At 35.7% G+C, this 26801-nt stretch overlaps 1 protein-coding gene across 1 annotated transcript in view; it reads left to right on the top strand.

Moving 5' to 3' along the window:
* Positions 1–26801, top strand: part of LOC106872092 (glycine receptor subunit alpha-2) — an 817309-nt gene that overhangs the window by 540840 nt on the left and 249668 nt on the right. The window contains exon 4 of the mRNA XM_052972407.2: positions 7749–7813. Coding sequence (XP_052828367.1) covers positions 7749–7813 — 65 coding nt within the window. The remainder of the gene's footprint in view (positions 1–7748; positions 7814–26801) is intronic.

The following is a 26801-nucleotide window of genomic DNA, read 5'->3' as shown; positions in this document are numbered from 1 at the left end:
CCATTTTGATATTAGCATGAAATTGGCCCACATGGCGGCATCAGCAAATGGAGTACTTGCTACTCTCAGCAACACCCATGCCTTCTTGTTACAATTACACATACATAGTGTATGGCTAAAGCAGGTCATCACATTATATATATAGCACTGACTGCACTACCTTTCTTACTTAGGGTGTCGCCAAAGTAGCAATAATTTAATACGTGACTAGAAACAACACTACTGTAACTATTACACCCTGTCTGTACAAAAAACACATAGGAGTTGTCTCACAGATGAACACCTGCAATGTATCCTGATAGTTTCAAGAACCCAGAACCTTGTCCTAAACGTTAATGAACTCGTTGCCAAGAAAACATGCCAAGTATGTAGCTCTGACAAAATTGCATAAAGAAAATTGAAAGTTTTGATTTATTGTTTTAATTTGCACTAAAAAGCTCATTTTTTATTTATATTTTCTTTTTCTTTTCTTGCAACATGTTCTTATTAAATGTTTTTATAATTTTCACGGGAGATATTTTTATGAAGAGCAGAATACTTTAAGTAATTTAAGTTAAAGTTTAGTTATTTTGGGAATAAAATTATATACCATATGCTTCAATACATGTTCATGTTCAAAAAGTTTTAGTCTGTTCAATAGATATCTAATCTGTTCGGCCCGCGACCGAAAGTGTGCTTTGAGTTTTGGGTACCTGTGCAATTGAGTTTCACACCCCTGGAATACAATTTCTAAAATTACAATCCCTGCAACAGTAGAGCGAAAGAAGGAGGCGTAAAATGAAAATGGTGAGGATTGTAGTTAAATAATTACCGATTGTCAAAGACATGGGGAGAACAAATTCAAAGACAAATACAAAAACAAACACCAACTTATATATATATATATATATATATATATATATATATATATATATATATATATATATATATATATATATATATATATATATATATATATATATATATAGGTTGGGCAATTTTAAGTTTCCGTCTACCAAATTCACTCACAGAGCTTTGGTCGACCCGAGGCACGTCATTAACACTTCACTCTCCCTCTTTTCTCACACCGTCTTTTTCTCTCGCTCTTCCTCTCCCATCAACTAACCAAGTAACGCATTTAGCCTTATAACCTTTGTCTACTAAGTCCTCACTTCTTTCTTCTCTTCTCACACACCTCCCCCTCTCTCTCTCACTCCAACTCAACTTCTTTGACTAACTAAAGTATAACGGGCGAACGAACAAGTACATTATTATATAGATAATGTCTCTGGTGCAAAATCAATTTTAAAACTATTTTTGTTACAAACTCAAGAGATTGAGATGCTATTAAATTTATTGATATTCTATCACTAACCAGATAAGAAACCTCTGTTTTATAATTTACTGATATTACATGATAATAATCCTCTCTACTATAGGCCCAAGGCTTGGAATTTGGGGGAGGGTATAAGTCGATTATATAAACTGGTACTTATTTCATTGACCCCTGAAAGGATGAAAGGCAAAGTCGACCTTCGCGGAATTTGAACTCAGAACGTCTTTAGGACGGATCAAAATGCTGCTAAGCATTTTGTCTAGAGTGCTAACGATTCTGCAAACTCACCGCCTTCATATTATATGATAATTATATGTTCATATGTTACGTACATAATATAGAGTACACATATTTCATGGCCATAATACACAATGGTGAAATAAGTTCACACATTATTGGGTGGGTGGGTTATATTTCGTTCATTTTATCGTATCTTATGTGCCCTATTAAAGCCTAGCCAGGCTCATGGGCCCAGTTTCCCGGTTTCTATGGCGTATGTGCCCCCCCCCCCCAGCTGGACGGGACGCCAGTCCATCCCAGCTTTACTCAAGAAACAGGAAGAAAGTTGGGACGAAAGAGTACAACAGGGATCGCCACCACCCCCTGGCGGAGCCTCGTGGAGCTTCAGGTGCTTTCGCTCAATAAACACTCACAACGCCCGGTCTGGGAATCGAAACCGCGATCCTCCGACTGCGAGTCCGCTGCCCTAACCACTAAGCCATTGCGCCTCCACATATTTGGTTCATAACATCGCTTAATTGTAGGGGTAACTCATAGTTAACATGCATACACACACACACACACACACACACACACACACACACAAACAAGAAAGCACGCGCAGGCGTATAATTGGTACGCATGTGTATGTATAAAAGTACAAATGATAGAAAAATAGACTTAATGCATGTTTTTAAGTTATTCATTTATTCCTGGTTAATATACCAGAAAGCTATCATTACGAATATGAAGCTACCATTACTTTCTTGAGAGTTACTTAAATATTGAGTATTTGTGTGTGGGCAGAGAAAGGCAGACAATAATAGATTAATAGGTAGATAAATGCATAAACATATGATTTTGATTTGTATTGTTAAACCGTTAAACCAGCTCAGCTCTAATCTAATATATCGATAATCTCAACACGGTATAGTTTTGAGAGACCGTAATCTAACGTCGAATGAGTTCATTGTGCACGTTAACTATAAAGATTGACCTCTTGAAATGTAAATAATTTCACATGGGTTAGAACTTTTAATTGAAACAAACAATATAATTTCAGGGTAACATAATATGAGCAAGATAAATGATTTGTATACGGTCAGGGTTTTCCAGCGTCAGTGTCGATATCAATAAAATATAATATGATGCTAAATTAATATGAAGCGATTTATATATATATATATTATATAAGTGCTAAATCTTGTCGGTCGATCAACGGAACTATAATGTCACTGTCTTGTAAAGTAGAAGGATATTTAAGAGACACCTGTGCTTTTTAATATAATATTATTGTAGTATTAGTGTGAATCAGTGAGTGACAAAACTGTCACATTGAACTACAGCTAGAGTACAACCGAAGGGCTTCTGTATAATTTCTATCTACACAATTTCACTTATATTACAATATATTATATTATATTTGCAAGTTATATAAACTTTTATAAGATTATATACATCTATTCTAATACGGACTTAGATATTTTCGTTTCAAAAATTCCCCGCGAGAGTGAGAGAGGGAGAGGGGGAGGAGGAAAGAGGAGGAGGATACACATAGAGAATGTCACTGCAAGCATAAGAATAGAATATTTAGATTGAAGATTTAGACACGTTAATTGAAATTCAGTTTTGTCGATATTCGGAGGTATGCATTAATAAGCAACATGTCCAAACTTAATAGAAACTGTCAACACTTACAAAATCTTTTAGTAGAATTACAATTTGATTTATAACAGAAAAGTAAATTAATTTTAATTCTAAAGGGAGAAAGAGATGATAGAATTGTCATGCTAATTTGTGGATGAACTAAAAGGTAAAACCATATTTTAACATTACAGATAACTTAATAATGAGCAGTGAGTGACAAAATACTTCCTGGATTATTTCGTCTTGTCCCTCAAACTTCTGACATCAAATCTCGCCAACGTCGACATTATCTCACAAGTCACTGGGCTTACTGACGAATTAAACCACCCACCCATATTCTAAATGTGTGACGTTGTATCACCATTTCAGATAAGTAATATCATAATTCTGTTGTGGAAATATAAAATTAATATAATCAAGTTGTTGCGTGAATAGTATTAACTAGTAGACGTATATAAGTTTTCGGTTGCATTTAACTACAATGAACTCCGGAATTATTGGGATGATATCTTCCTTACTATATTCCCGCATTTTTATTGAGTTGAAATGAAATTTTGCGCGTCTTAATATTATGATTTCAAATTCCGCCAAGGTTGATATTGCCCTTCATCTTTTCATGGTGGATAAAATAAAAACCAGTTGAGGACTGAGGTTGATACAATCGATTGCCCTTTCCCTGTGCCGAAACTGGAATCCAATTATTATTATTATTATTATTATTATTATTATTATTATTATTATTATTATTATTATTATTATTCAGTAGTTTTATTTTTATAGCGTGCTTTCACTTCACTACCGAGCGCAGCACCTGTGTGCCTTGAGTATGTGCTGTGGTTTGCTCTGATGATTTTATAGTTACTGTTGTATTGAAAGTGTTTTGCGTAGAATGTGTGCAGTACCCAGTAGTGCAATTTTCTGTATGTTATATATATTCCTAAGTTCTGGTGTTTCTGTTATGTATTTGTCTGAATATTTTTTTATTATACCTAAGGCACCTACTATGATAGGAATTGTTTCTGTTTTTAGATTCCACATTCGAGTTATCTCTATTTCCAGGTCTTTGTATTTTGAAAGTTTTTCCATTTCATTTAAAGAAACGATGTCATCTGCTGGTATTGATACATCAATTAGAACGCATTTTGTCTTCATGATCTTTGACAACTATATCTGGCATATTGGCCTTAATTTCTCTATCTGTGCGTATTGGCATATCCCAGAGTATGGTTTCTTTCTCGTTTTCTGTGACCTTTTCTGGCGTATGCCTATACCATCTTTTTTCTGTTGTTATTCCATAGTGTTGGCATAGCTTCCAGGGGATTGTTGGTCCCAACTCTGTTGTGTCTGTGAATATATTCCTGTTTTTTTTTTCCTCGTGTTTTGTGACTATTTGCATTAGTCTTCCTTGCTTCTGAAGTAGGTATTTTTGCAGTCCTATGGTGGTTATTTTATAATAGTTTTCCAGCTGTATAAGGCATAGGGCCTCTACCACCTTCTATACATTGTATATATAGCCTTTCTATGTCAGAGTTTGGGTGGTGCATCCTAGATCCTATCATTACTTTTTCTTGTTTTCCTGTCTATTTTGGTTAGTTCATTTAGTGTCCAGTTAAGGATATTGTAGTTGTAACTTATAACTGGAACGGCTAAAGTATTAATACCTATTATCTTGTTTTTAGCATTGAGCGGTTATCAGTATTATTATTATTATTATTATTATTGTTCAGTAGTTTTATTTTTATAACGTGCTTTCACTTCACTACCGAGCGCAGCTCTGTGCGCCTTGGGTATGTGCCGTGGTTTGCTGTGGTGCTCTTATGTTTACTGTATTGAAAGTGTTTTGCGTAGAATGTGTGCAGTACCCAGTAGTGCAATTTTCTGTATGTTATATATATTCCTAAGTTCTGGTGTTTCTGTTATGTATTTGTCTGAATATTTTTTTATTATACCTAAGGCACCTACTATGATAGGAATTGTTTCTGTTTTTAGATTCCACATTCGAGTTACCTCTATTTCCAGGTCTTTGTATTTTGAAAGTTTTTCCATTTCTTTTAGGGAAACGTTGTCATCTGCTGGTACTGATCCATCAATTAGAAAGCAATTTTTCCTTCATGATCTTTGACAACTATATCTGGCCTATTTGCCTTAATTTCTCTATCTGTGTGTATTGGCATATCCCAGAATATTGTTGCTTTCTCGTTTTCTGTGACCTTTTCTGGTGTATGTTTATACCATCTTTTTTCTGTTGTTATTCCATAGTGTTGGCATAGCTTCCAGTGTATATAGGTCCCAGCTCTGTCGTGTCTGTGAATATATTCCTTCTTAGCCAGGACTGGGCAGCCAGAGATAATATGATTTATTGTTTCTTGTCCATCTCCACATATTCTACGGTTACTTGTTATGTTTCTTTTCATTATGTGTTTTTTGTAATTTCTGGTGGGGAGGCTTTGGTCTTGTGCAGCAATTAAAAATCCTTCAGTCTCTGCTTTGAGTCCTGAGCTTCTCAGCCTTATTATTATTATTATTATTATTATTATTATTATTATTATTATTATTATTATTATTATTATTATTATTGTTGTTATTAATATTATTATCATTATTATTATTATTATTATTATTATTATTATTATTATTATTATTGAGAGATAGTAATGCGTGCCATCCATGTGAGACTGAGAAACAAACATACGAAGCCCAGTAAACCCCTCATGACTACTCGTCTGATAAGTATACACCAGGCACATGCATCACAACCACATGCGTGCGACATGGTGATCTCATATCAAGATAAACACCGTAAGACTTTGCAGGTGGAGCCCAGTTAGAATTTTCGTCAGGTCGAGTCACCCATCCCACTCAAAATGTCACTGAATAAGGGTTGTTTAAGGATGTTTCCATGGGTGAATTATTCAAACAGCAAAGAATTCCCCTTAAAAGCTATGATGCTCCCTCACTACCTCTGTCCGTGGTCAGAGATGCAAATATCATCAGCCACTAATGGTTATGCTCAACTAGTTAAGTTTAATCAACTGATATGCAAATGTGTGGTACTGAGCAGATTATTTGCTGTAGCCCATGTTTTATACCAACACAAAACAATGTACATGATAACACTTCCAATCAGTTAAGATCAAAAGGCATGAGAATGACCGCATGGTACTGCACCAGGGCATTTATTATTATTGTTATTGAGTGAGAGAGCAGTGCATGCTATCAAAGTGACCATTGGGTAAAATATATGAATCTCATAATACCCGTCATAACTACCCATCTAATAAGGGTACACCAGTCACATGCATCACAACCTTATGTGCGCGATATGGTGATCTCATATCAAGATAAACAATGCATGACCTTGAAGGTGGGCCCAGTTAGTATTTTCTTCGGGTTGAGTAGCCCATCCTGCTCCAAAGGCCCATGAATAAGTATTGTTTAAGGCTGTTGAACGAAACACCCATGTTTCCAGAGGTGAAATATCCAAACCCCAAAGAATTCTTCTCAACACATAGCTCTGATGCTCCCACACTACTTCTGCTCGTGATCAGAGATGCATATATCGTCAGCCACTAAGGGACGTGTTCAACTGGTTAAGGTCAAAGAACTGACGAGCAAATCTTTGGTATTGAGCAGGATATTTACTGTAGCCTATCTTTTATACCAATACAAGACAATATACATGATAATACTTCCAGTTAGTTAATGTCAGAATCCAGGATAGCCACTGTGTGGTACTGCATCAGGGTGTTTATTATTATTATTATTATTATTATTATTATTATTATTATTATTATTATTATTGTTGTTGTTGTTGTTGTTGTTGTTGTTGTTGTTGTTGTCGTTATTATTGAGTGAGAGAGCAGTGTATGCCATCAAAAAGATACTGGGGTGCGATATACCCTCATGACTACCCATGTGATAAGGGTACACCAAGGACATGCATCACAACCATATGGGTACGACATGGTGATCTCATATCAAAATAAACAGGGCATGACTTTGCAGATGGTGCTCAGTTAGAATTTGTCTCAGGTCGAATAGCCCATGCCGCACAAAAAGTCCTTAAATAGGGGTTGTTTAAAGGTGTTGAGCGAAATATCCATGTTTCCAGAAGTGAATTATTCAAACCCGAAAGAATTTCTCCCAATACGTGGCTATGATGCTCCCCCACTACTTCTGCTCGTGATCAGAGTTGTTTGTACCTATCGTCAGCCACAAAGGGACATGCTCATCTGGTTAAGGTCAAACAGCTGACTTCACATCTTCCTCGTCTTTCTCTCAGAAAGAGAGAATGGACTAAGCAAAAGAGGAGGAGACATGTGAGATGGAGAGTCACTGAAGTGGTCACAGAATGTGATGAAAGATTTTAGACAAAGGACACTAAAATAAGAATAATAATGTAGCTGGAGTAAAGAACGAGTATATAGTGCGTGCGGTCCTATGGCAAAAAAATAAAAAATTTACATCCCCAAATATGACAATACTTCCTAGAATATTTTTCTTTTCAGCCACTTACTCTTCTCTATCTAGCTTTCTTTCATAAGCATTTTCCCTTTTCATTTTTCAGAACGGATTTTCTGCAAACCATTTTGGATTCTTATGATAGCAGTATTTCACCAAACTTCGACAACAGTAAGTTTTAAAAACAATCTAAGCCTAATTTTACTTCAGTATTCCTCTCCAACTTCTCTCTTTCACACACAAAAATTAATTAAATTTTACAGACACACCAACAAAACGTTGAAAAATGGAATAGGAGTAGAATCAAAACCTTTATAAAGATATTTCCAATAGCGTAATTGAAGAAAATGAGTTTCGAATGTAACTGAAACCACATCAAGATTCCATACACGGAAGTGTTTCACACTTGTTTAACAGTGTCCATTAGAGTGACTCAAACTGAATTTGTTCTCCTCGGCAAGGAAAACAGAATCCGAATGTATTCAAGTATAATTCTTATGTTTGCATCAGTTTATTTCTCTAAAGTATTTATATTAGGAAAACGAAGCTATTGAATTAACATTGAATGTCAACAATTACAGTAGTCTTCAATAATGTGTGAGCTCAAAATATAAACATATATCAGATTATCTCAGAAAAATAGTGCGTTAAAATGGTGGGTATCAGTCGCAGTTATCTTGGCTCCGTGAACTTATCAGCTTAAAGACCACCGCTCATTAGTGTTTCATGCAATAAAATGACATTTACTCTATCGATTATCTCAGAACAAGAGAATAACAAATTCTTTTGGAAGTAAAATGTTAATAATTAATTTCGCAATTCATTGATGATCTGATTATAACTGTTTCGTTTAATTAATTTTTCAAACGTGATTGAAGTGATCTGATATTATTATGTTTTCTTTTTTAAATTCTGATAGACACTTAACAGCATTTTTAGATCATCTTGTTTAACAGCTGAGCAAATTAACGATTTTTTGCATGCATGTATGTATAGATGAATGTATGTGAACATAAAAATGTATGCATACATAAAAGTGTATGTATCTATGGACTGTTGGGTGGATGAGAAACCAGAATGTTAGTGTTATTGCTGTGTATTCACAATTTGCCACTGATCTTGCAAACTTATAACGAAGTATGTAAGATTTCATCATAAGTCGTGATCATTGCGTATGTCTGTGTTCCTAGGTTTTACATTTGCCCTTTTTATAATTCTTTTTTAAAGGCAATTTGGCTGTCATTGCTATCTCTGCGAGTGATCAAGTACGAGCCCAACCTTGGTTCGATATCTGGAATGTTGACAGTATAGAGGAACGAGAAATACTTTCCCGGGCAGCTAGATGGCTGGATGAAGGAGTTATTTACTGCCCTGTTCCATTTTATATTGTAATTTCTTGTCTCCCCTGTTGGTACCATCCAAAAGGATAATCATCAACAACCGACATAACAGGTAGCAAAGAGGACAAGGATATATTCTAGCATCTTGGTTTTAAAGTCTGGTCCCTTGAATGATGTAATGGCTTTGTAGTGTCTTTAATCTCAACCCGTTGATCTATGATCACTTTAGTAAGTCAAGGAACATAGCAGTTTATTGTGGATCAGAGAAGTAACGCCATTTGAACCAGAAGTAATGTACTGAGGGTCCAAGTGTAGTTTGTTAACCATTGCGCGTCCATGTGTGTGTGTGTGTGTGTGTGTGTATGTGTACGTATATATAAATGTTGGTATATATTTATATACGTGCGTATATATACAGAATACATGTAGTAACGAATGTTATATATATGTGCGTATGTATATTGAACGCATGTAGCAACTGATGTTATATATGTGCGGATGTAGCTAGAACACATGAGTGCGGATGTATATAGAACGCAAATAGAATGTTATATATGTTCATTTATAATAATAACAATAACGAGCTTTGACCCGACTGCGCAATCTGTTAGGTTTTGCTGTAAAACTTTGAGGACGCCAAATCTCCATAGCTGAAAGGTTATTGAAATAAACTTCTTCAAAATTATCTACACTACAAATTGTGGTGGTATTCTAAATTATGTTATGTTTTATGTGTTTGTGTGTGTGAGAGTGCATGCATGTGCGCGTGTGTACGTATACTGCATATATAGGTATATATATATATATATATATATACCCTCCCTCCTACCACCCATCTCTCCCCTCTCCTCCCCCACCTCCCCCACCTCCCCACCTCCCCACCTACCCCTCCTGCTCCTACTCCTACTCTGTACGTCTCTTCACCTCTCTTCACTCCTACTTCTCTTCCTACTTCTCTTCACCCCTACTCTTTCTCTCATCTCTCTTACTCTCTCTCACTCTCTTCTCTCTTCCTCTTTCTCTCACTCTCTTCTCTTTTACTCTCTCTCTCACTCTCTTCTCTCCTTCCCCCTCTCTCACTCTCACTCTCTTCTCTCTCACTCTCTTCTCTCTTACTCTCTTTTTCTCACTCTCTTCTCTCTTTCCCTCTCTCTCACTCTCACTCTCTTCTCTCTCACTCTCTTTCTCTTCCTCTCTTTCTACCCCTCCCATACCCACCTTCCCCCTCTCTTACATCCACCTTCCCCTTCCCCCTTCATCGTCAACCCTCCTCATAAGCTCATCCAACCCCACCCCAACACACTCCTACTCTACCTTCCCACTCCACCCCATCCAATTCCTTACACCACCACCACCCTACCCACATACGCCTACCTCTACCTCACCCTCAGCCTAACCAACACTCCACCCATGCCTTCCCCACCTCCCAACACCCTCACATCACACCACGCACACACTACAACTGACCAACTCCTTTCTCCCCTCTCCATTTTCACACATGCATACGTCAAGATCATCAGCATTCTATCTCTCACACACACAGCCCCTCGTTCTTCGATCACCGTTCTTTCTCCCCCTCTTGTTATCTCCCCTTTTCTTAGCTCTCCTGTGTAAAATTTCTGACTTCCGGTCAGCCATAGCTATGATTGACCGTTGACCGAACACTATTCAATTTTTTTTCTCCGTGTTTTTCTCCTTGTCTCCGTATTATTTCTGTTGAAGAGCGTAGCTCGAAACGTTAAAGACTTTCTGCATTCCCGAGCGTCATACTAATACATCCTTTTGTTGTTTACACCGCCTGTCTTCGTCTGTTGTTGTTTTTTCGTACATTCTCCCATATATATATATATATACCCTCAACCAAAACTATCCGACAAATGGGAACGTGAAACTATGAGTAACATTGTTGTGATGTCTTTGCAGGTATATTAATAAAGCATCATGCATACGTTAAGATCACCAGCATTCTCTCACACACACGTACCTTCGTCTTGGGATCTCTATTTCTTTGTTATCTCCTCTTCTTCTTAACTCTCCTATGTGATCCTTCTGTCCGGCATTCGCCATGATAGATTGCTGGCCACTACACTTATATATTTTTCTCTATATATATTAAACGTTAAAGACTTTCGAGCGTTATACTAATATATCTATTCGTTGTTTACAACACCTGTCTTCATCTGTTGTTTTTTCATAAATTTTCCTATACACATATATGTATATATATATATATATATATATATATATATATATATATATATATATGATATAGATATAGATATATATGTATGTATGTGTATATGTATGTATATACATACACACATGCATACATACATGCATATATGCATACATGACATCGTTTGTCTGTGTGTGTGTGTGTGTGTGTGTGTGTGTGTGCAATTGTTCAGTGGCCTGGCCCAATAACATTTAAGCAAATTGGAATATATTCAGATAGCAAAAGTATATATGAAGAGTACAACGAAAACAAACAAATAATACAGCACCACAAAAAGGAAAAAAAGATATCATTGATATGGAACACGGGGATAAACTATAATAATAATAATACTAATGATAATAATAACTTGAAGCGAATGTTATAAAAACACCACCAACGTTTAGAAAATGGGAAAATATATTTTATTGTTAACTGAATACAACGTTTTCCCCTTAATCCTGCAAGCTGAATGTGAAGAGAATATAGGTTTATATAAAAATGATCAGTCAAAAATGGCAAGAGAAAAGAAATAACTGCACTGCATTGGACAATCAATAAATCTGAAAGAGATGTAAAGTTTTCCGCATTTGATAACATTGCAATAAATATAAAACTAGAGAGAGGGGGAGAGAGAGAGAGATAGTGAGACAGAGAGAGAGAGAATGAGAGATAGTGAGACAGAGAGAGAGAGAATGAGAGATAGTGAGAGAGAGAGAGAGAGAGAGAGATAACAAGGCAGGCAGGTATAAAGTGATATAGATAGATTTCGTTTCGACAGATAGAGAGAGAGAAGAGTGAGGGATGTGTGAAGCAAATACTAAAGCAGAAACATGAAATTCGGAGTATACTTGAGATCTGTTTTGGATTTCTCTATAATATGGCTGTTATCGTCTGTGGAGGAGGATTACACACAGACGTGCACGCACGCACACACACATACACATACACATAATCACACGCCCGTGTCCCCGCGATTGTGTGTATATAAATATAGAAGATAAATTTATACATATGTCTGATAAACTGTTTATAATGGAGAGACAATTGCACCCGTACTCTTAGAAAACTATCTAAATAGCATCTAGAAAACTTTATTTATTGCGATTCATCAGAGAAGCAGAACGCGTCGTTAAGCGCAAGCGCTCGAGGATCTTTTTCGAAAAACAAAACGTGCACTAACAGGCAGGTTTCAAGAATTCTCTGAATTTCATGTCTTTGATTTAGTCTTTGCTTCACATCTTCTCCCTCTACCTGATATATCGAACTCTATATTTTTCTATCCATCTGTCCCACTACTCGGCTCTCTTTCTCGCTCCCACTCTGTCTCTCTATTTTTTAAATCCCGAAATTGCCTTCTCCAGGCTTAGGACATGGAGAACTTCGAAGCAGGCCAAATGGACATCGTACATAAAGTAAGGTTTCAGCATCATTCTAACCCATTCTTAAACTCTTAAAAAAAATACATGGTGAAAATGGAATGACCCCTGATGTAAACATCCTGGCACACAAGACAATGAATATTTAAGGAAATAATACTTGCACGAATGCAAGACTCCTAACAAATGTAATCACAAAAACAAACAAGATAACCAACGCTTCTACATACAACGACATAAACACAGAAGCGAAAGAGCCAGCCATTCCCCAAAATATAGAGGATTATGTGGGCCACCTCCCCACGCGTCTCTCTCATTTCACGCTCAGTAATAATACATTCAATCCCCGCTCCAACTCCAAATGCAGCTTGATTAATTCCTATACGAGCGAAATAAACATTGTTAGCAAGTGTATTGTTGATGCTATCAACTCCGATATTAGAACGCTGATGGGGTTAATCTAATGGGATTGCAGCACAGCTGTGATCGATTGGTTCTCCAGCATTCAGAGCAAAGCAGCCTGCACGCTCTCTCAGGTCGATTTCTACCTTCAATATCGAAATACCCACTCCTGAAGGCTTTTGGATTCTGGTTGGCAATTCACTAATTACAGTGACCTAATTGTCAGAATCACCATGAATGCTACAAAGTCCATCTTGGGTCCTGATGATTTATATGATAACTGGCAATTACTACACATACCGGAAACCCAACGAGGGAACTGTGATGTATATCTGCAGAATCTCTAACAAGCATCCTCACTGCCTCTAGAAAATTAGTGTCATGACTCAGCAAAAGTATCTCTAAAATTTCTGCCGCGGAGAGATCTCCAACATGGTCACACGCTTCATTACAACGAAACATTAGCGAGGAGTGAATTCACTGTCTTTAATCAAGCAGCATTTCTCCAGAGACCATAGGTACTTTTTACACTTCAAACCCGTACAACGTTATGGTTAGCTACTCCGGATGAGACAACATCCCTTCCAAGTTCGCACGATACAAAAGACGGAAACACACATCCATGCAATCCTAACCTGTAACTGACGCCTTCTCCATTCTGTGACAAAGCTTTGACGAATTGCTTCATGAAGCCATGTTTTATATGTAGAGGAGGCAAAAAAAAAACCTTTTTGGATCAACCAAACTTTCTTGAACGATATGTTCCTGGTATAAACCTATACTTTCTTGGTGATTCGTTTTTAGACTAATGGAAGTTTCTGACTCTACTGTTCCTTTCATACAAGAAACCAGGAAACTCTGTAGCCTAGCTGTTTTTCAAGAAACATGAAATATTATTTTCAAGCTGCCACAAATCATGATGCTTATTTTTCTAAATTACACCTTTTGGTTTTAGTGCTTTAGCGTATTTAATTATGGCAATAGCCAAATTCGGGCATAATGGTAAAATACAATGATCGATTTGGTGAAGAAACTGTACATGATAAGATAATTTGTTTGGAAATTCTGAAATCAGCAGGTAAAAATTGGTCAATTGTTATCGATGATAGTCATCATGCAGTTTACAAGATAATGTTTGTCTCATTCCAGTAAAGTTATATATAGATTAATTACTACGGGCGTTGCAGCTGGCAACATTTTAGCCGGTATATTTTTCGCTTAATCCTTTTCTTATAAGTGTCTTTTGTTACATGGGAGCCTGAGTTTAGTAGTGGGGCGTGTTAAGAACATATATTCGTGACGATGTCCACAAATAGCTGCCAGGATGTATTAATGCTGCTTGGGGTAAGAGAGCGAGTAAAAACAACCATCAACGACTAGAAGATCGTGAGGTGTTGCCTTCCACTTAGCATTATGTGGATTCACGAGGTCAAAAGATTGTGCTGCAGGGAGATCGCACTGGGTCACTTTTGGCTGCCAGAACCTCAAACTATGGAGCATCATAAGGTATTCGGAAAGGAGTGTTTTTTCTACAGTAATATTTATGAACTAGTGGGGCCCGTACAGATTCCACGGAATGAAAAAAATTAAGAGGACCTATTTAAGAAAGAAAGGGTGATTTGCATTGTTATAGCATTCTTAGTCTAGATTTCGTTAAATAAACTTAACGTTCGTCTACATTCATTTCCTGACATCTCCGTCTGTGTTATCCTTTCCTCTTTTTATTATATCTTCCCATTGTTCCTCTCTAATCGGTGCCCTATATATGTGCATCCTCTCTCTCAAGCAGATCGCAACCGTCTTTCGTTTGAACCCATAATTTAGGTTACACTAAACCTTATAAACGAATGACAGCTTTCAATTGAGCCAACGATAAATGATTGCACTTATACGCATGTGTTAAGCGAAGAGCGCTGTAAAAAATTTAGTTCAACAAAAAAAAAATACTTTTCACTATCAACACACCAGAACCATCGTTTACTATAGTTTTCAGTAACAAAACTCATTTCATTTCATTTCAGTTCGGCTGTTTGTTTATTTCTCCTTTTTCTTGCTGTCGATGTATCTCTACTCTGACAATACAAACTTTATATACCCCCTCTCTTAATATAATTGCCTCCCTTGGCCGCAGTCAAATGACTGAAACAGGTAATAGAATATAAGAATAAAAGAATTTTTAAATGTGTATGACTATATGCAAACGTGTGTATAAATATATAAGTGCATTGTGGGGTGGAGTCGAAATTTTATATTCTGACTCCACATATTACTTGGTGTTCATTTTGGTGTGAGAAATAAATCAACAAATTTTAAATAGTATGCGACCAACCCTACCCCTCGCATAGCCCCTCCGCTCTAATTCTGCGTTTTGAATACTAAAAATTTAAGGAACTGTAAACTTGTTTTAATGCTTTGAACTTTGTACTTGTTAAATATTACCTATATAACTTTTTATAAATTATATGCAACCCTACTTCCACACCCACTTGAAAAAGACAGTTAATGGAATGTTTATTTATATAGTTTGTTTTAATTTTTTAATTAAAAAGCCTATACTAAGAAAAGCATTTTCAAGGTTAAAAAAATGTAAATTCTTCTTAATGATTATTATGATATGCAATAAAAAAAATACTACGCACGAACCTCAAAAGAAATACATGAACAGTGAACAGCATAAAATAAGCAGTAATAATATTTACTATCTAATTAAATGACCATTATCTTTTCCAGCCAAAGCGAGGTAGACTTTGTTTTGATTTCTGTACTTTTATTTTGAATTTGTGCCTATTTTCGTAGCCTATTCTGACCTCAGAAGCTCTCGTCACTCAATTGATAGCATGATCGACTCCTTGGCTTGGATAGAGAAGAGTTATTGCTGCTAATGGTCCTGAACGAATTTTAAGAAGATCAGCATTTGTAAAGTTCCTTAAAACTGAATGGGATGTTATAACTTCATTTTCCCAGTTAATCAAATCAAAATAATCTTTTGCTTCAAAATTAATTTGGCTTGGCAGTTTGAAATTTCTTAATTCTTCACGAGGCATTTGAGGAAATGTTCTTGCTTTAATAATTCCTTAAATTGCTACTTCCCTGATTTGTCTTCTTCCATCATTCAGCATTGTCAGTAAAGTATTCTCCGGATGAGCAAAATACGGATGAGTTTTTAACGATTTCTCCATAACTTCTTTATGATCTTGGTTCATATCTTGCATTAAATGTACCATATACCAAACATTACTTGCTCCTTCAAGTAACTAACTTTGGGTGAGATTTAATCCAGAACCAGCTTGGAGCATAAACTTGCGTTATGATTTTAACAAGATCCATAAGATTCTTTAGGGGATTTTGTTCCAAAACATATAAGCGAAGAATTCTGTTTGAACGTGTTAACCACCTTGTATGATGGATTTTACCAGATAGTCTCGCTGCTAACTGTTTAGATGGTCATGCTGTTAACTGTCTCAATAAGACACATTTCATACAGATATTTTTGATCTGAGCTTCAATTCTCAAAACCTTCTAATTGCAATTCCTTCACTTTAGTTTTTACTGGAGAAAATTTGATTATCTTTAAGTTTGTTACATCTTTAATTTTATTGCCAATTAAACCTTTTGATGTTCGTGGTCCTGCTGTGTTTCCATCTATGGATTCTAATACGTCTCGAAACAGAAGCTCATTTGTAGAAGCAGCCATATCAGCCACTTTAAGTGGGTTGTTTAAGTATAATTCAATTATTTTAATTACCCCTCCTAAATGACCAGTGTTTACTGGAGTACAATCACATAATACAGCCTTTAAACTTTCTTGACTGTCAGAATCAATTAAAAAATTAATAATTTCTTCTGCAATGCAACGAGCTATTCCATTATCTGGGGAGACGTGATCTAAATACTCATCACCAGGCTCTTTCACAATAAAATTGTGCCTTTCCCTTTCCATTCCTCTTGCTGTTTTAGTTTTATTTCTGCCATCAAAACCGCTGCAATTGAGCTTTGTAATTTCTGTTTTCAGTTTTTAATATTGTTTTTTTCCAACTCTTTTTTCTTTCTCTTTCAAATTTTTCTCATCTAGCATATTTGTATCATTTAAAATTTCCATATCTCACAAAGCTGTATCTACGATGGCAGCAGCAGCAGCAGCTCTGCAAATTACCCGTTATCTGTTTGCTGTGATCGCGGGATTCTCGTTGGTTTTCTCTTAGTTCAATGTCAGGAACAGAGTCATCATTGTCACATGCGTCACAACTGTCTTCATTAATATCATTTGAGGAGTGATAACTAGTTGAGACAACGTCCATGTCTAAGCACATCTTTGCCTTCCTATTTTCAAATCTTTGAACTCTTTCTGCATTTCTTTTTCTACCTGAAGTTATTTCTCTGTCTACAGGTCCTAATTGATTAAGTCTTTTTTCTGTCGAACAAATGATTCCCATTCTATTATTCGTCACACCTACAGGCAGATCTTTTTATGTGTTTGTCATAATACGTTTTGGTGCATATATAAAACATTTCATTGAACTCCTCTCATTTCTTATCAAAGCTATCTCTTCTTTGCTTGATAGGTATTTTGTTTAATTTATGAGCACATTCAATCAATCTCTCAATTTTTAGAGCTATTCCCGGAAATCCAATACAGGGAAAAGAAAATTTGTCCCATATTGTTTGCACATCTGTAGCAACAATCTTTCGCTTTGGGTGATGTTTTTGATATCTGTTCACGTTTTCGTATGTATAAATAACGTCGGAATACATCAGCCTTTGATGGGTTCACTGCTGCAGGAAATTCTGCGGGAAATCCAAATGTTGAATTACGGCATTTACTTCCAGTTGCCATTATATAATTTTATATACTTAAATTATCATAGTTTAAATTTATGTAGGTATTTTTGTAAAATTATAATGCAATTTAGGTCTCAAATAATCTGAAAAACAAAAGAAAATCATTTTAAAATGTATACATAGTGAAAACTTGTAATTACACCATGTTGGAAGGGTACCTACCTATCAATTGTCTTATTTCTCAGTGTTTTTTTATATTTGCTCATCATATGTTTTAAACAATTTTTCTACCGTGGAAAATGATCAAATGTTTCATATTCGTAAGCAATTTAGTATATAAATGTTAGAGATTATATGATTAATATAGAAAATTAGGATATTTAATTGTGGTGGGTGTATGCGAGAGGTACAGGGTGTCACATACTCTAATTTTCATATATTTTATTTTAAATACTGTTTGAAACTCTGTGCATACTATGGACATAAAATGGTTGTGTTTCGCCTCCCCCCATTTGCATATATATATATATATATATATATATATATATATATATATATATATATGTAAGTGTGTGTGTGTGTGTGTGTGTGTGTGTAAGTAAGTATATTGAGAAAAAGGAGGTAGTCAGAATTTTGGATAATTCTTTGTGTGTTTATCGAACTCGTCAAAACAAATTCATAATGACAAAGATATTTTTGTTTTTTTTAAGGTGGGAAGAGAAAAATAAAATCAAAGAGGTGTGTGAATAGACAGAGAGGGCGGGGTTCAGGACAAACAAGAAAGTGGAAAAATGTAAAGGATAGGGAAAGGATAGATAGATAGATAGTTAGATAGATAGATAGATAGATAGATAGATAGATAGATAGATAGATAGATAGATAGGAAGAGAGAGAGAGAGAGAGAGAGAGAGAGAGAGAGAAAGTTTTCTTCTCAATTTTATGTAGTCAACATATTGAAATTTCATGACAAAGCATTTCTCTTTTTTCATCTTTTTTTTCTCTTCTTCCTCTTTCCCTTCTCAGTGTATACCTATCAACATGAACATTGCATTACATGGTTAGCCCACACACACGCTGTGCCCAGGTAATACGACTAGGGAGACATAATGCAAATGAATGCTCCAATGAACGCTATATTGCTGTCTAACAGTATTCACACACCATGTAAGATAACATCAATGTACACTAGATGGTTTTCGTATCTGTCAAGAAAGCTTCGTCATTGTCATTTTACCACTTATTTTTTTAATAGTAATGATGATGGATCATCATTAATAAGGTCTCCATTCCAACCTCTGCACGGTCTTCCCCTCCTCCGTTTTTTCTGGACGTGCTATCCACTCTGTCAATTATACTTTCTGCTAAATGCACGGCCTGCGAAAGACCATTTCAGAGATTTTATTTCCCACGTAATATCCGTAAAATCTGTTTCCACTTTCATCCTGTTATTTCGCTACTCATTCAGTTTGTTCATCTTCAGCATTCTCCATTCCATGGCTATTTATGTTGATCTTAATTTAATTTCAATGCTGTACTTGGTGGTCCATGATTTTTTTGTATATGTAATGGTAGGCAGTACACACTGGTTGAAGGACTTTCTTTTTAGACGCATTCGCAAGTTATTGCTCATGATGTTATTCAATTTATCAAAGGATTTCCATCCTAAATGTGTTCGTTGTTCAAATTCTTTCGCCTGATTTTTTACCCTTTAAACAGATTATTTTTCCAAGATAGGTGTATCGGTTCATATGCTCAACTATTTCATCATCCATTACTACATTTCTAGCTGTGGCTAGATAGTTGTGAATTATTTTCGCCTAGCTAATACTAATTTTAATTTCTCTTTTTAGAGAAATGAGTTCAATATCATCAGTGAATTTGTGATTTAGCATGCACCCGTTTATATGTATTCTTTTATCTAGCCATGTAAGTTTGTAAAAAGCTTTTCTAATACAGATGTGAATAATTGAGGTGATATGGTGTCTTATTTTCTGACTCCTTAACCAACTTTGATATAAATTATTTTGTTGTTTACAGTTGCTGTAGTTCTACAGTTGATGTACACATTTTCAAATATTTTACATAATCTCCGATTCCTTTTTTTCTCTAGTGCAATTAGTATATTATCGACATCAACGGAATAAAAACCTTTTTCAAAAACTACAAATTAAGTATAATGGTATGTTATAAGTTTGGCCTTTTCCCCTCAGCTAGTTCATAGCATGTATGTGGATTATTGTGCTTTACTTTTTCCGAAACACTGCCTCTTCTGCTGTAGACTTAGCGTTACTCAATTTTTGTCTTAATGAATTTTGAGATATTGTAAATGTGTGGTAGTTGGCTGATTGGTCTTTAGATTTTTAGTATCCTTTTTTTCATAAAGAAGGATCAGTTCGGAATTTTTCCACATATCCGGTATCTTATGCTCACGTGGGCATTTTGTATGTAGTTTAGGTACTTCTTTATCTGTGTTGGTCCAACCACTTTTAATATGTCTGTTTCAATCCAACCTGGACCTGCAGTTTTATTGTTTTCATTTCCTTTATAACTTTATAACATTTTTTTTTTCAATTCTGCAGCCAAAATGACCATTTATTTTGAATTTACTTCTTTGCTTGATTGATATAGGTTTGATTGATATAGGTTTTCCCAGTGTCATCTTTCGCTTAGATTTTTTATGCTTTTTTTCTTTTCAATTGGTTCCTCGACCGTCTCCATATTCATCTTACATTTTTGTTTCTCTAAGTGCTTTTCTTATTGCTTTACATAATTCAGTATATTCAATGCCTCGTGTATATGAGTCTTGTTTCAATGTTATTCGAATATTCATGAAATTGCTAATGTCTCTGGGTTATATATATACATACATATATATATATATATATATATATATATATATATATATATATATATATATATAGTCTCTTGAGCTGTATTTTATTGTCTCAGTAATATGTTATCTCCTCGGTATTGCTACTGTCTATCTTGTCCCGAACTATATCGAATTTATTTTTCAAACTTCAAACTCCGGAATTCTGAGACGTTTGGTATGAGGTCTTCCATGCAAAGTTTTTGTGACTTCCTCAGTTTCTTGTTCCTTTCTTTATGCGTGTTTGTTTGTATTCTGCATTTGACAAGTCTATGGTCACTGCCAATGTTCGCTTTGATGGTCGCCGTCTCGTCCTGAATCATATAAGTCAAGTAACTCAAAGAGTTATTTCATAGTATAAAATCAATTTCATTTTTCATTCTGTTTCTAGAACTTTTCTATGTCCATTTTCTGGCACTTATTTTAGAAAAAAGATATTTTCTATTCTGTTTTTGTGATTTACAAAGTCAATTATTCCTTTTCCTTTTTCGTTCCTTATCTCACATCCGTATTTTCCTGTAACATTTTCACTTTTATTAATCTTAATGCTAACTTTTCTGTTAAAATCACCTGTTACTAGGGTATGGTATCTTGTCTATGATAGCACTCAAACTGCCTGTAAAATATTTTCATCTCTTCATCATTACATTGTACAATGAGTTTGTACTCTCTATCTTTTCATTTCTCTGAGATCAACGATATTCCAATTTATGTTATCTAAATCATATTCCACGTCCGAGATTCGAGTGTCATCCATTAGACTAAATACGTTATATGTTGATATGATTAGGTTCTGAAAGTGGCCTGTTCCGAATCAGAGATTCTGGGTGAGAGCAGGTCATTTGCTCTGCTCTATCATTGCCCATACCGCCAGCGTAGCCTGAGATTATTGCTGCCGGGGACTGGAGGCCGTGAATTTGAGATTGAGATCATACAGATTTGACGAGCCTACTCTGCTACACTGACTCGACATGGCTTGGAAGAGGGGTGCAGTTTTTCATATTCATACCCAGGAGTAATATACATATACACCTTTACAGATATAACTATGTAGACCTATCGTGAAGTATATTTTCCACCTAAATGTGGCTTATCCATAAGGGGCGATGCCGCTGTAGTTTATAGCCCCAGGAAGCCATCTCCTCCAGCTGACTTTTGACACACTGGCTGTGCCCTGTCGGTATTTGCAAAGGGAAATCGTGTGTCAATAGCCAGCTGGAAGAGATGTCTTCCTGGGGCTATAAACTACAGTAACATCATTCTGTATGGGTCAACCATATTTAGGTGGCAAATATACTTCACGATGTCGTGCTGCTATTGTTTATATCTCGCTCAGAGATTTCTTTTCCTTGTTTCTCCTTTTTCGAGTTCAGTAACTTTTCGTCACTGGAAAAAGTATATGCATTTGCATTGAAAAATCACTTCTCATCCCCAGCCGGTGGTTGTCACACGCTGATGACGGGTTATTGCTCAGAAACTCGGGTCCGTGTGTATCACGTCAGGCTGAAGATGGGAACGATGATTTTCCTTTGCAAATACTGATAGGGCACAGACAGTGTGTCAATAGCCAGCTGCAGGAGGAGATGTCTTCTTGTGGCTATAAACTAGAGTAGCAGCGTCCTTTATGAGTCAGCCGCATTTAGGTGGCAAATATACTTCACGATGTCGTGCTGCTACTGTTTATATCTTGCTCAGAGATTCATTATTGCTTATATATACCTACATATAGTTGGAATTTACAGAAAAAAAACAAACCAAACAAACGACGAAGACAGGTGTGTAAACAACAAACAGATGTATTAGTTTAACGCTCGGGAGGTGAGAAATCTTTTAAGTTTCGAGCCTACGCTCTTCAACGGAAAGGAACACAGAAATACAGAGAGAAAATAAGAAAATAAAAAGGTTTAATGGCCAGCGATCAATCATGGTGAATACCTACATATACATCTACATATACATACAATTACAAGGTGTTCATAAATTATCTTGCAGCTCCAACAATTTATTGTTTCTATTAAAGATGAGATCCATCAATCAATTTTTTTGCATCTTAAATCAATATTATTAAAGCATTCCAAAGGTGGTGAGCTAGCAGAATCGTTAGCATGGCAGATGAAATGCTTAACGGTATTTCACCCGTCGCTACGTCCCGAGTTCAAACTCCGTCGAGGTCGACGTTGCCTTTCATCCTTTCGGAGTACTGGGGTCGATGTAATCGACTCAAACTCTCCCCCATAATTTCAAGCCTTGTGAGTATAGCAGAAAGGATTATTAAAGTATTCTGATTTTACTTATAAAGCTGTATTTTGCTTGCCTATATTTTCCAGTAAACTCTGCTGAGTTATCCTTATCTTCATTTTTCTCTGAATTTTTCAAATTGTAAAGGTACTTCATATACATACATACGTACAAACACACGGACACACACAAATATATATGCACACACAAACACACACGCACACACGCACACACACACACACACACACACACACACACACACACACACACACACACACACACACACACACACATATATATATATATATATGTATATACGAGGGGCTTCTTTCACTTTCGTCTACCAAATCCACTCACAAGGATTTGGTCGGCCCGAGAATAAAGTAGAAGACTGAACCCGGAACCATGTGGTTGGAGAGCAAGCTTCTTACTACACAGCTTCGCCTGCGCCTATATATATATATATATATATATATATATATATATATATATATATATATATATATATATATATATATATAGGCATGCATGTATGTATGTATATATAAAAAGAAAGAATTCCGTTGAGGCTATTATCCCCATGTTGTCACTTGAAATGCAAAAATATATAAGAAAGAAGAGAAAGGCACACAGTTTACATAGTTTTAATCAGGGACGTGCCGCCTCGGTAGGCAATGTACGCAGTGTCTACATTGAATAAAATAGATCGATAACAATATTATCCTCCCCTGGGAAAACATGCACCTAATTCAATAAAACAATGCAGGTTAGTCTGATTACTATACATAAAATTCAAAATGTTTTATTTTTTTTTTGTAGATTAGCTAGGCATAATTCACCCCCGCTTTTTAATCTCAGTATTCAAGCTACTTATAGTACTTCTGTAGTACACGTGCTGTGTTCATTTCTACAACACCGTTTTCTTTATGTGCTATAAAGACAGAAATAAATCTGCCTTCAGCTCAGTCGTGCGTCTGTGTTTCGCATAGTTTTTCTGTTTTTTACTTCATAAATGTCACAAACTGCACACCCAGAGTAAGTACTGACGGAGAATGCCTGGTTTTAATATATTTAAAATGGTAGTGTATTGTGATAGTCGACCGACTTTGCATTTCGCTAATCATGACATTTAAATTAATAGAATTTCGTATTTTTTGAAGACGTTTTTAGTCCCATGTTCTTGTATGAGTGTTTATAATGTATCAGCAAGTAGAAATTTCTAAGGGAAGGCAGCTGGTAATTGTAATTGTTATAACCGACATTTATCATAACTCGGACTCGAAGCAATATTTTCTGTTTAGTTCATGCCACCCGATCACATCAAAAGAAATATTCCTTTTTATTTAGCGGAAAGGATTTGCACAACAGTGTCTGATGCAAATACTCGGGACTTCCGTCTTCAGAAAAAAACTAGCCACTTATAGATGATTGGAGAATGATCTTAAACGTGCCAAGAAAACAGGCATTAAAACACTAATGAAAACCAAACGAAACCATATACCTCATCTAAGAATACTACCCTATATATCGACTCATAAACCTAGAAACAGTGAGGCATACAACACCGTTGTTCAAAATCTTCCAATATTCACTAGGGACCTAAAAATGACTCACATTCTTAAAACACATGAATTCATCAAATGTAAAAGACAACCCCAATCCCTGAAAAGACTACCGACAAATGCAAAGCTATCTACAGCAACAACTAACCAATAGGTAAAAAATGCAGACATCCAAATTGTGGAAAAGCCCCAAATAAAGTGAAAGGTTCCGGCTTGCAATTCAAACAAGGAGGGAGATTCACAGTTAAGACCAATTTTATTCGTGCATCCAAGAATCTAATTTATGTTATAACTTGTTCAGGTTGTTGACACAATTATATAGGCTAAACAGGTACATAACTCAGACTAACTACACTGCACAAGGAACAGATCCGCTACCCAAGGTTTTAGACAGATACTTTTGAGTGAACACAGAGAATGATGTGCAGGGAATCTCCAACCATGCTGCATGCTGATTCATTTACAAACATACAAAAGCATGAAATAAAAACTTCTTAAGAAAATTCGAAATTGCCATAATATCAATGATTAGCGAAATACGAAGCAGATCGACCATCACAATACTCTACCATGTAAAATAAACTAAATGCATGTAAAGTGTGAGCATCATTCTGAAAAATACTTCCCATCAAGTCTTAAATCTTTTTTCCAACATATATACATATATGCCTGCACACACACACACACACACACACACACACACACACACACACACACACACATACACACTCGTACACAGACGAAAACATCACAAAACACACACGTCTAAACACACATACAAACACACACACATATACTCACACACCCGCACATACAGAAAACATCACAAATAAACGTACACACCTCTGTACACACACACACATACATCTGCACACAGACAAACAAACTCAAACACAAACATACACATACACACAAAAGAAAACATCGCGAAAACACACACATGCTCACACAGCTGGTGACACCAAAATTCTTTCTAAATTTAAATATCTTAGATTTACTTCTGTGCTATTTCCACTTCTCTCTTTTATACATATACATATACATACACACATATGTATATATATGTGTGTGTATACATATACATATAGTTATATATGTATATATCAATATATATATATATATATATATATATATTTCTTTATTGCCCTCAGGGGGATAAACATAGGAGGGACAAACAAAGACAGACAAAGGGATTAAGTCGATTACATCGACCCCAGTGCGTTACTGGTAGTTATTTAATCGATCCTGAAAGGATGAAAGGGAAAGTCGACCTCGATATATATATATATATATATATATATATATATATATATATATATATATATATATATATATATATATATATATGTCTCCGATGAAGGGATGCATTGGATTTTCTCTGAAACAGCTGTAAAACTCTATCCATGAAATTTATTTCTAACTTTGCCATTGTTCTCTTTATCCTTTTCTCTATTTATGCATACACACGCTAATACACGACTTATAATCCCCAATCCTGTTTATACAACGAATGGGGCATAACTAGCCGGTATACAGCACTTACTCGGTATTAGCTGTATCTTTGGGTTTAGTTAAATCCAATAACCTTCTTAACCTTATATATATATTGAGGACGGCGAGCTGGCAGGACCATTAGGACGCCGGGCGAAATGCCCAGCGGTATTTCGTCTGGCGTTACGTTCTGGGTTCAAATTCCATCGAGGTCGACTTTCCCTTTCATCCTTTCAGGATCGATTAAATAACTACCAGTAACGCACTGGGGTCGATGTAATCGACTTAATCCCTTTGTCTGTCTTTGTTTGTCCCTCCTATGTTTATCCCCCTGAGGGCAATAAAGAATATATATATATATATATATATATATATATATATATATATATATATTGATATATACATATATAACTATATGTATATGTATACACACACATATATATACATATGTGTGTATGTATATGTATATGTATAAAAGAGAGAAGTGGAAATAGCACAGAAGTAAATCTAAGATATTTAAATTTAGAAAGAATTTTGGTGTCACCAGCTGTGTGAGCATGTGTGTGTTTTCGCGATGTTTTCTTTTGTGTGTATGTGTATGTTTGTGTTTGAGTTTGTTTGTCTGTGTGCAGATGTATGTGTGTGTGTGTACAGAGGTGTGTACGTTTATTTGTGATGTTTTCTGTATGTGCGGGTGTGTGAGTATATGTGTGTGTGTTTGTATGTGTGTTTAGACGTGTGTGTTTTGTGATGTTTTCGTCTGTGTACGAGTGTGTATGTGTGTGTGTGTGTGTGTGTGTGTGTGTGTGTGTGTGTGTGTGTGTGTGCAGGCATATATGTATATATGTTGGAAAAAAGATTTAAGACTTGATGGGAAGTATTTT

This window comes from Octopus bimaculoides, chromosome 13 (assembly GCF_046866305.1).
Source record: "Octopus bimaculoides isolate indiv1 chromosome 13, ASM4686630v1, whole genome shotgun sequence".
NCBI lineage: Eukaryota > Metazoa > Mollusca > Cephalopoda > Octopoda > Octopodidae > Octopus > Octopus bimaculoides.
This window is presented reverse-complemented; position numbering and strand designations above follow the sequence as displayed.